This window comes from Coptis chinensis, chromosome 9 (assembly GCF_015680905.1).
Source record: "Coptis chinensis isolate HL-2020 chromosome 9, ASM1568090v1, whole genome shotgun sequence".
NCBI classification, from domain to species: Eukaryota; Viridiplantae; Streptophyta; class Magnoliopsida; order Ranunculales; family Ranunculaceae; genus Coptis; species Coptis chinensis.
This window is the reverse complement of record NC_141464.1, coordinates 9,234,216-9,245,616: the sequence shown is the minus strand read 5'-3', so window position 1 is coordinate 9,245,616 and position 11,401 is coordinate 9,234,216. Positions and strand designations below refer to the sequence as shown.

The 11,401-nt window shown below is 36.3% G+C and overlaps 1 protein-coding gene across 1 annotated transcript in view; it reads left to right on the top strand.

Annotated features, from left to right (window-relative positions):
- The first annotated feature begins 2,578 nt into the window (after positions 1-2,578).
- LOC147474696 (putative DUF21 domain-containing protein At3g13070, chloroplastic) overlaps positions 2,579-11,401 on the top strand; it is a 30,005-nt gene continuing 21,182 nt past the window's right edge. The window contains exons 1-3 of the mRNA XM_086582043.1: positions 2,579-3,735; positions 6,585-6,682; positions 6,797-6,890. Of these exons, the coding sequence (XP_086438169.1) occupies positions 3,235-3,735; positions 6,585-6,682; positions 6,797-6,890 (693 nt within the window). The 5' untranslated portion in view covers positions 2,579-3,234. The remainder of the gene's footprint in view (positions 3,736-6,584; positions 6,683-6,796; positions 6,891-11,401) is intronic.

The following is an 11,401-nucleotide window of genomic DNA, read 5'->3' as shown; positions in this document are numbered from 1 at the left end:
AATGGGAATACAAAAAGTTGAAGTTATCAATACATGAACATATGAGAGGTGGGTATCCACATACACTAGAAGTATCCGCAAGTAGGATAAGGTGAAGACTTTTAGTGTCATTAGAACACTTGAGGAAAAAAAGTTTAAGACTTATAGAAACTCTATTAGCCCTAAATATCAATCTATCTAGACAAAAACACACAATCTTCGCGATGCCGGACATCCAGAGAGAAAAAGATTTTGATATTCCAAAAGTAAACATCTACCCTTGTGTTGAAATGTTGAAGATATCAGTTTTCCGACATTTTGTACGTACTACATTAATGTACCTTCCATCCTACGGCTCACAACCTCTTGTTAGCACTTCGTAGAGAAAAAAATTAAAAACACAAAATACGTTATACACGAAGTCAACAAAATTTTGCACTCCTAGTTCAAAATTTTCCTGCCACACACTCACTTTCTCCTCTTCCCAGTTCTCTTTGAAAAAAAAAATGCATAACATATCCCACTACTTGACCGTACACTTCTAACAAACAAAATCAAATATTTTTCATTGTTGTTGTACGGAATGACAAAGAGAATAATGTCAGTGTCAGATAATTTGTTGTTATTCACTGTTGTCACTACTTTCAATTTCTACACTTCACCTCATCCAGACCATGTACCAGTTGTTTTTATAGTGAATAAGGAAACTACCATTTTCTTATTGCTTTTTCAACCACCATTTCCTAACGTGATTTTGTTTATTTTTTATTATTATTATTTTTTTTTAATAATATCATCTATGGTTGAAGAGACAATGTTTTTTTGTTCTTCTTGTTGTATTGGTATTGTTATTATGAATGAATATACTTCTCTAGGTTTTATTTGGTTTTACAAAAACCCCATTTTAATTTATCATGGGTCATTCAACCTTACTTCTCATACGGATTTTAATTTGTAATCATAAAAACAAGGCCTTAACAAAGAACATGAAACAATCATCAAACTATAAAGAATTTAGTTGGAAAATCGAAGTAAACTAAAATCATGTCAATTAACAGGGCAGAGCTTGGGCATTTATCCTCAGCACAAAGCGATATGGGATGAGAACAGAAGAGATAATCACAAACTCCCCGACACAAATTCACATTTGTACAAGCCTCCCTTCAGACACAAACATGACAAATATCACGCTCGTCTCTATTGCAATAAACCTAACTGCTTGAACGAGCCCATGCCCAATAGTAGACCCCAAGTAGGCACTCACCATAGACATAGATCCAACTGCTACTCACCCCATGGGAGCAGTGGCGGAGCCAAGGGTGGGCAACTGCACACCATGAACTTTCCCAAATAAAAAATAAAATAAAATGCAAGTTATATACTTAATTACTTATGTGCATTAGTTTGTTTTTTTCAAAGGTGTAAAACTTTGCTATAGTGCTACCCCAAATGTGTTGTTTTGTTGTCAATTGATTTAATTAAGATTTACTAATTGGGTTGGACTTTTACTAACTTCAGAGCACCTTAGCAAAACTTTTAATTAATTAGAAATAAGATAAAATATTCATTATTCCTACTTAAAAATTTGTCAGGTGTGGCATGTGTCATTGCATTTGATTAATTGAGAAACTCTAATAATTTTTCGCAAGTTCTCTCATAATCTCTAAATAACTGTCAAGAAAATATTTTCAACTTTGCATATTGTAAGGAACCAACTCCATAATCGTATATGAGATGAGTGGTTGAATAAATGCCTAGTAACATATATTGAGAAGGAGATATTTAGGCGATTATGCATCGTTTTCAAAAAATGGGTACTCGTCGTGGATACTTGTAATTTTTTTGTTTGATTTTGAGATTTTGGAAAACTTTATTTTTTGGATAATTAATATATAAATGTTTGGAATTTTCAATTTTTGGTGTTAAGAATTCCGAGTTGCTTTTTTATGTTAATTTGCCCACTTTGAACTAAAATCCTGGCTCCGCCACTATATGCGAGCACGCTTTAAGTGTGGGAGTATGATGTGAATTAGGGTTTCACATTGTTAATATAGTTTTATATTTTATTGGGGAGTATTGGAATTAACGTTAATTATTATTTTTGGATTATTTAGTATAGTGGTATTTTGAGGTTATTTTTAATTATGAATTTATGTCGTTTTAATTGATTTAGAAGTTGTTTTTCTATATAGGGATGTGAGAGAATAATATCCACATTTAATGGATATTACACACGTGTCCGTCATAAGCGGAGCTACCAATCGATCTTCACCACATACTCTTTCAGGTCGCTTCAGTGCGTCCGCACCTCCAGATCGCTTCATAGCAATTCGAACCAAGAGCACGATCTCTCTAGAGAGATCGTCCTACCGGTTCGACTAATACAACGACCTCCAGAAGATCTTCACTTGCTCATATTATAACGGATAGTAACGTATACCACAGTTGTCACCATCAAGACCGAAGCTCCAGATGCACACTCCATTACTCTACCACTACTCACCGTCATGACTCTCAAGTCCAGAACTTGATCTGACGTGGGAGAGGAGGAAGTGCTAGCAGCTTGCTTATATAAAGAGAAGAGGAACTACGTCTAACTTGATTCAAGTTGCACTCAAGAACTTGATATGTAGGCAGCTCGCATCTATTGTGAACTCAGTCAAACTCACATCAAAATCCACATTCCCATCCACAACCAAGCCTTGTAAAGCACACACCAAATTGAGCCTTTACAAGGGAGTTGTAGCCTTTGACCAAGTTTAGCTTTGAATTGAATAGAATATTGATTTTGTTGAGAATTCATTGAATTAGTTATTTGCAATTGCGATTGCATCAAGATGATTGATGCAATGGATGTAGTTGTTGCTGCACTGATTGAAAATTGGTTGGGAAAATGAAGGCTGAAGAAGAGAATGTTCATGCTGATATTGCCAATACGGCGCTTCTCTATGGACTGAATATCGCCTGGTCTGTAGCAGCAGGAGATATGATGCGCCTGAGTGGGAGCCAGCTCGCACCTTCAACCGGTGCGAGAGAAGTGGTTTTGACCTTCGGGTCGGGTCTTTGAAATTGATTCTAAAATCTAAAGTCACAATCTAGACCGATCGAGGGCAACATCCGTAATTGTCCACATTGCAAAAATTCCGTACAACAGCTTCTCATTAAGCTTAGCTCTCAAACTCCAAAAACAAGGATGACTCTCCTCAAAACCCCATTCACTCCTTCCGCCTAAAATCTCGCTCTCTGCCTAAAAAAATGGATTTATTAGCCTTTGAAACTTCAATTCTAACTCAATCAAGATTTTTCATTCACAAGAAGAAGAACAAAAAAAGAAACTCCCCATTTCTCTTCCCCATAACCAACCCTCGTCACGTGAAACTCTCATGTTCTTCATTTCATTCCCCTTTTAAAATCTCGACAAATTATTTTCACCGAAACAACTCGATATTTCCCCGGAATATATCGGTCCATTGTAAGGAGAAAGAATTTGAAATTCTAAAAATGGATACTTTAAAGAGTTTAATGAAGGCTGGTGTTGTTTTGGCGGCTGTAGTATGTGTGTTACAGTGTAGAAAAGCTATTGCAGTGGAAGGGGTTTTGGTGAAGAGTGGGATTGCTTTTAAAAATGCATGGCCTAAGATTTTGCAGGTTTTAGTTGTGTTTAAAGAACAAGGACTTGTTTTAGCTGCACTTTTGAGTTTGTCTGCGTTTTTTTCTATGGCGGAAACTTCTATTACTACACTTTGGCCTTGGAAGGTAACCTTTATTTTCAAGTCTTTGTTTCATAATATGACACATTCATGTTTTAGCTGGCATTGTATTGTAATGCATATACATTCTAAATGCTATTCGTTTAAAGTATGATGCTACCTATGTGCTTGGGATCTTTTGACATTAGACACTTTTTTTGGTGATAATCTCTGTGTTAGCAAATTTTATGTGTTGTTAGTACAGTACTGTAGATTTAATTGTTTCTCAGACACTGAGGTAATAGTGTGTGGAGGTTGTGTATCTTCCTGTTATTTGCCCTTGTTTGATATGCTCTTGAATGTATCCTCCCGTTGTCTATTCACATTTGCTGATACCCCCAAGAACAGTGTTCTAAAAAACGCTAGGCGGTAGTCGGGCGGTGGGAGAGCGCCTAGCGCCTAGGCCTTCTAGGCAGTGCCTAGACGGGCTAGGCGCTAGACGGTTTTTTCCCCTAATATATATAGTAATACACACCTATATTACAAGAAATGAAGAAAATCATTTACCATAACTCAAAAAATAAACACAAACAAAGATACTTATTACAAAAATGCGTAATATTTGAAGAATATCAACTTCATATAAAAACATACTCTTTGTTATAGTGGCATATAATTTATATTAGACTTTAGTCTTTTAAACTCATTCAAATCTTAAGTCTATACGGGCCTTTAATTTTCGACATTTAATCATTAAAAAAAAAAAAAAAACTTGACTGGACCGCCTAGACCCGCCTAGCCCACCTAATCGGTCCGTCTAGACCCGTCTAGTCGGCCCACCGATTTTTTAGACGACTTGGGCCTAGGCGAGTCGGTTGGGCACCGCCTAGGGCCTAGAGGCCGCCTAGACCGATTTCATGGGAATAGGGATGCATGTGGAGAAAGTGGATTAAGGGGCAGATCATGCTGTTTTCTTTGTCCTAAACAAATCTTGGCCTGGTCTCTAGGTCACATGTTTCTGTTAGGAATTGTGATCACGTGGCCTTCATACTGTGACATTAAACACCTTCGTCATCTAGTCCATGACCGCCACAATGCTTGCTCTCTTCACCCCCCCACCTTTGTAGTGGTTTTTTTTTTTTTTTGATGGGTAAGCCTGTTTTAAATGAGATCAGTAACTCTTTGATGCTGGTGGGGTTCGAGCCCCAAACCTCTGGTATCAATGTATCATCACCCAAAGATTTTACCAACTTTGCTAGTCGGCACCTGCCGGTTTACTTTTCTAAAGTAGGCTGATATTCTGTCCGGAGATTATATTCTATACTTCCTCCTTTGTAATGTTGTATCTTCGGGCCTCTACCTACATTATTGATCAGTCTCCTTTTATGGATCAACAAAGATAGACCTGATGGCATCCTCCATATAGGCCATGGTTCTCGCAAACCAAATTCCCAACATCACCGGCTTCACTGTAAAAGGGATCATACCCATATACAGTTTATTTAATGGTAGTGAACCATCAAGTACCATGGATTTGTCTTGTTAAAAAGCGAGACACCTTATTTTCAACTTAATTCGGGAAAAGTGCACAATAAATAAATTTATTTTATTTACAATGGTAGTCTAACACAAAACCATAGGACTAAAAGTTGTGAATGGTGTATAGAAATTTACGAAAAGAAGAAACCGACAATGTCGAAACGCCAATCACCTCTTGAGTTTGATTAGCATTTTTTCAATTAATCACTGAGTTAACCGATTAATGGTGACTCCAGGACCGCACGTGGAAAAATGTTTAAAGGCGAATGTTTCCACTTTGTGGCAGTTGTGCCTGTAGATAGAATGTGGAATGTGAATATGGTTCATTGCTGACAATATTACATAACTTTCTCAGTTTGAGGTGCAATCTCGCCTATTTTTAGCATCTTTTAGAGTTCATAAAACATAAAATAGTTTGCAAGAGAAGAGACTATGGACTATGATCCATTTGGCTGGAGAAAATAAGATCTTTAGAAGAGGAGAGGCGAGTAAAATATTATCGTGTTTCATTCTTGTCATCTATGCAAACTTAGTCTTAGGATGCAGGAATTAAGATGGGACACCAAGAATTTATTAGAACCCTTAAAAAGTCTGTTAGGGATTCAAAGAAAATTCCAAGCTCTAAATTTTTGGCTTTATTTCACAAAAAACAACAACTACTGGCTGGTTTCTCGCTAGAAGCCTTTAAATCATTTGACTAAATGAAGAGGTTAAGACAGTAAATAGATAATAGAAGTTATAAAACCTTAAGCTAGTTGCCCGTGTTAAGGCACACTTGGCCCTTTAGCACTATGCAAAACATCATCTTTCTTGCTATTCAAGGAGCTCATTGTTTTTAACTTCAAATTCCTTACCTTAACACATTGTATGAGAGAAGGTTCCAATCTTTTTGTTTTCATTTCCCTTTCTTGAATTGGGATAACATATTGTCAAATTTTAGGAGAACAGGTCTTTCGCCATGTGGTGGGTGCCTCTTTCTATGTTCTTCTTCTTCTTCTTCTTCTTCTTCTTCTTCTTGTGTGTAAATTTAGCCAAAAGGGGATTGTTTTTTTTCCAGTGTTGTTGAACCCTAGTGGTTGTGGTAAGGCAATCAAGAGACATGGTAATAATGCTTTCCTTATTAAGCATCAAATTTGGAAAAGTTTAATTGGTCCTTTTTTGTACCGTATTGACCGAAAAGGCAATATAACTTCACTTCAAAAGAATTTGAAATTCATTATGTTCAAGGATTTTTATTAGATGCTTATATTGTACATTTACGGAATCAGTAGATATTTCTCCCCCCCTCAACACACACATAAGGGAAACATATGATTGACTTTTGGAAGGTGCAAGCAGATTGGTAACTTCAGATTTGTTTATGCTGTTTTTTACCAGGTGAGAGAATTGGCTGAAAAAGAGCCCGAGAATGGTGTCTTTAAAATGTTGAGAAGTGATGTGACTCGATTCTTGACAACTATTCTCATTGGCACAACGTAATTTTCTTTCTTCTAATTCAATTTTGGAATTTAATATTTAATATTTACTATTTACTATTTATGTTAAACTTGAATCGTGTTCTTACTGTATTTTTGATATTATGTGCTCAGTGTGGTCAATATTGGAGCAACGGCACTGGTGACAGAGGCAGCAACAACAATTTTTGGCGAAGCTGGTGTCAGTGCGGCAACTGGTGTTATGACTGTATGTCTCCCTTCTACTTGATTTTTTGAGAACTCAAAAATACGAAACTGGGAGGTTCAATTTCTGCAAATGGCTATAAGTTCCATAACATGTTATGCATCATGAACCTGTAAGCGATGTTTCCGATATTATTGACTGTTTATTTTTTTAAAACATAGTATCAAAACCTTCAATGGTTCAACCCCCCACGCAGGGTTTACAGATTGTGCCTTTTCCTGTTAGTCCATAAGGCTCAGAGACCCTACCCTTATTCCAGGACCATGCCAACCTGTTACATGAATACACCAAACCCAAATCAAACTAACATTGAGAGAATTAAATAAGGTCCGGAGATGTAGGGCAAATTCTGAATATGGTTTTCCTGTACACACAGATATTTTTTGATCCCGATATGCCCAATACAGATAGCGGACTAGAAGCACAAACCATGGGAAGAAAAAATGTGCCCTGCCAACACCTTCACAACTCCAAGTTCCTGGATTCATTATAGTCCCTCGTGTAATACTCTAACCGCCCCATGAATTGGTTAAGAATAAGATCTTATCAATAAACTTAGAACAATAACTTCTAAATGGCATTGGTTTTGCAATATGAAATCCATGTAATAAATTTTCTGTGTTTTGTGTATCCTGAGTTGGTACTTCCTCAGTTTCGGTGTATGACACATGGCTAAATATTATGAAGAACGCAATTGCTGTTTATTTTTTTCCCTTGATAATGGTAAAACATAGTTTTGCAAATTATTTTTAGCTAGGGAAAACCACAAACAAGTTTCATTGAAATAAAGTAGTGTGATAGAGTTGGTTATGCTTTGACCCCTTATGCAATGAATTACATCAAGGTAGTATGTGTCATTCTATCTCAGCATGAGATCATCGAATTTATGATCGCTTAGGATAAGATATAGATGACAGTTTCAGAGTTTATGAAATTCCACAAACAGGAAATTCCGAAATTTTCTGAAAAACCAGACACTTCCAAAACTTTTTGGCACTTCGGTGAGGTAAAAAAGTAAAACGTTTGTCTGAAATTTAAGCGTTCAGTGATCTATGCCTATGAAATAGGATCATGAGACACCCACCTCCAAATTGTCGTTGTTATGTTGAACAATCTGTTTAAAAGTAGAGGCCTTATCTTCAAAGATCTGTGGATTCCTTTGCCAACCATAGATTCATGCAAATGGCATCAGTTCAATCTCTTAAAAAAAGACGGCCAAGATGACATTCATACATGTCCAGCAACTAAAAACATCAGCCAAGTCACTGGAAAAAACTGTCTGACATCTAAATGAGACTAAGAAAAAGCTCCATACTTCATTTATGGACTTATAATCCCTTCTCAGTTGCTGAATTGGTTCCTCCTTTCTGTTGCAAGAGCTATTCTCAGTGATTTGCCTTTCTTGCTCAAGCTGTCTGTTGTCAACGTTCTGCCACATGTCAGGGACAAAAACTAGAGCTTACATTTGCCAAAGTCTTGGTATCCAAATCTAAGGGAAGTTAGAGTGCCCAGCTGCTGTTTCGTCAACCTTTTTGCTTCTATCATCTACTACGTGGACTATGGGGGTGCGAGGGGAAAGTAATTTATACTAATGAATAACTTGCCTTGTGGAAGATGGAGTAGAGAGAACCCATTTGTCTGATAGATAATCTTCATAGCAGTGGGTGTCTGCCAGGTTGTCTTTCAAACTTTTAAGCTGTGAAAAGTTGTGTAAATTGTGGTTCAGTTAAATATGGTTTAGCTTGCTTGCAGAAGATATGTTAGCAAGTGCAAAGTTCGAACAAAAGTTTGCTTAAACAAAAAAACAATGAGAGATGATCGGAGGCAAGTTTTTTTTTTTCTTATGTAGGTGAATATCCTTGGTTCTTCCAACTCCGAATAAAATCTTTTTATGCTTTTAAAGTTGCACATGTTATTTATTAATGTGTGAGAAACATCCATTTTCGTTAACGTCTTTGTCCATTTTTTTTATTTTAATTTCTTTTCCTCATCGATGAATGTCGTAGACTGAAATTTGTCGGATTTTGGTCATGGAGAAAGTGATTTTGGCCATCAAAGTGCTTTTTTTTTTCTGGTCAAAAGTGCACGACAAGTTTTGTCACATTCCTTTTAAGACTTTCGTTTGCAAATGGGAGACTATAATAAGCTGATGGGTGGAATTGTTGTTGATGTTTTTTGTCTAGCGTTTTTCTTTTCCTTTGTAACTTGTACTATAGGATATCTCATCCTATTTCTTTATGATTTGGATATATATATATATATATATATATATATATATATATATATATATATATATATATATATATATAATAAAAAAAGATCAAATAAAAAAGAAAAAGAAAAAAAAATTGTCGGATTATATTGAAGTATCCAGTTTCTCTGGCAATGGGGTGGAAGGAGAGAGTATCTAGGGCGTAGTTGGGGATTTAGGGTGAGTAAATGAGTGCATCTGTGGATTTGTATTTAATGTAAAGTTTGGTGAGGAGCTTTTAGATGGGTGTAGACATGGATCCTTTCTTTTGCTGTGTACGTGCAGAACGCATAAAGCGATGCAGTCATGTTTTGCTCTAACTAGTCATATCTTTTGCGTGATAAAATGGGGAATCTTATAGGGGCATACATGATGTGATTTAGGGTTCATAACTATTAATTAGACTATCGTCTTTTACATTTTAGGGATTTTTTCTAAGTTACATTGACACAGATGTGTTTGTCCGTATCCGACATGGATATGGAGTGTCTGACACAACAAAATATAAAAAACTGAGGCATATCACACACAATATGTGTCCGTGTGTGTTTGACACGAACACGTGAATATGTATCCAACACGGATTATTTTTGAAATATGGCATGTCCATGTAACACAAGATTTTTAGTTACAAATTTAGCTATATTTTTAGTTTCCTTTTTCATTAGTTTTTAAACTTTAATTTAGCCATACATAATTATGTAGGCCTTTGTCCAAATTAGTTTTTGAATTAAATTTACTATTGGTTTTGTTGATAATTCATTGAATCCCTTTTTTGCATTTGCAATTGCATCATTTTGGTATCATAGCCAAAATTCAAGGCTTCTAAGTCGTTGAAGGTCTTGGTTTATTTTTTCTCATCATTGAACAAGGAAAAAAAAATGAGAAGTCAGAAAATTTTCACTCCCACTGCACCACTCCATCAAGGTTTCAGCCACGCAACTTCCACCAAAAAAGAAGAAGAAAAAGATTTGAATAGAATGAAAGAGTGTTGCTAGCGTATGTTATTTTTTTCCTACCAGTCGCAAGATTCTTCACGGTAGGAATTGCATCCCTTCATTTTAGCTTTCTCTCACAGTTGTAGTTTTTTTTTAGTATCGATATTGTATTTGTCTTTCCCTCTGTTGTATCTGAGTGAGATTTCTCATCCTACGGAGTTTGACTTTATGATTATATATCACATTTTAAGGTAATAGCTTCTATTATCGTTCTCTTCTTTGTTTGCATTTCGCCTTTCTTTTCTTCTTTTTCTTCTGTCCGTGTTTATCTTTTTTCTTCTTGAGTCCAGTATTAGTAAGCCGAATAACCCACCAGTCCAATGTCAAATCCCAGGTCCAATATCTAACCCACAAGAGTAGGCCCAAGTTTTCTGTCTTATTGAATGCAAATTATCAGGCCACGAGTCCGTACTAGTTCACATATTTCAAAACTCAGTACCCTATTAAGGCCTTGTCCAGATGATCAATCCATACCAGCTCACTCATTACCATGATCAAGCTTTCTCGTATTTAGTCCATTACACCATTATTTGAGTCCACTTGAGCCACACCGGTTCGCCAAAATTAGCATCAGTCCTTGCATCTCACTTACCAACCCTAATCCATCCTTCAACCATAGTTTTACTATATAATTCGTAGATGTCTTTTTGTTGCTGAAATAATAGAAACAAAAAAGTTGTTTCCATGGCTGCGACAATTAAAGAACTTAACGTGACTTTTAAAGTTGTAGAGAAAAATGTGAACAGAATGTTTAAAACTTTAGAGAAAAATTTGAATGGAATAATTGAGAAATTTTTTAGTCATGATGAGAAGTTTACTGCTTTTGGATGACCTCTTCAGAATTTGAAAGCTGATATGACTACTTCTCTTGATACACGTTTTACTGAATCGCGAGGTTTGCTAGTAAATAGGAAGGAACCTAGTAAAGAGAATTAACCTCCTCCATGATATATCGTGAATCATCCTCCACCGACTGAGTGTGAATTTAGCATATATGGTTGATATTTGAGGAGCTTGAGGTGTGTCTTGAGTGGATTTCCATGATGGAGAATGCATTTGCTTATCAACACTTGTCGGAAGATCAAAAAGTTGCTTGGATTGCTAGCTATAGCTATGATGCACGGGGATACTGCAGTTTACCCATTGCACCTGTGTCACCGGGTACGAAATTGGTATTGGTACAAGATATGCTTCGGATACTGCTTAACAAACTGCTTTAACATGTATCCTTACATAGCCATGAATAGTATGGGTGGGGTGGGTGG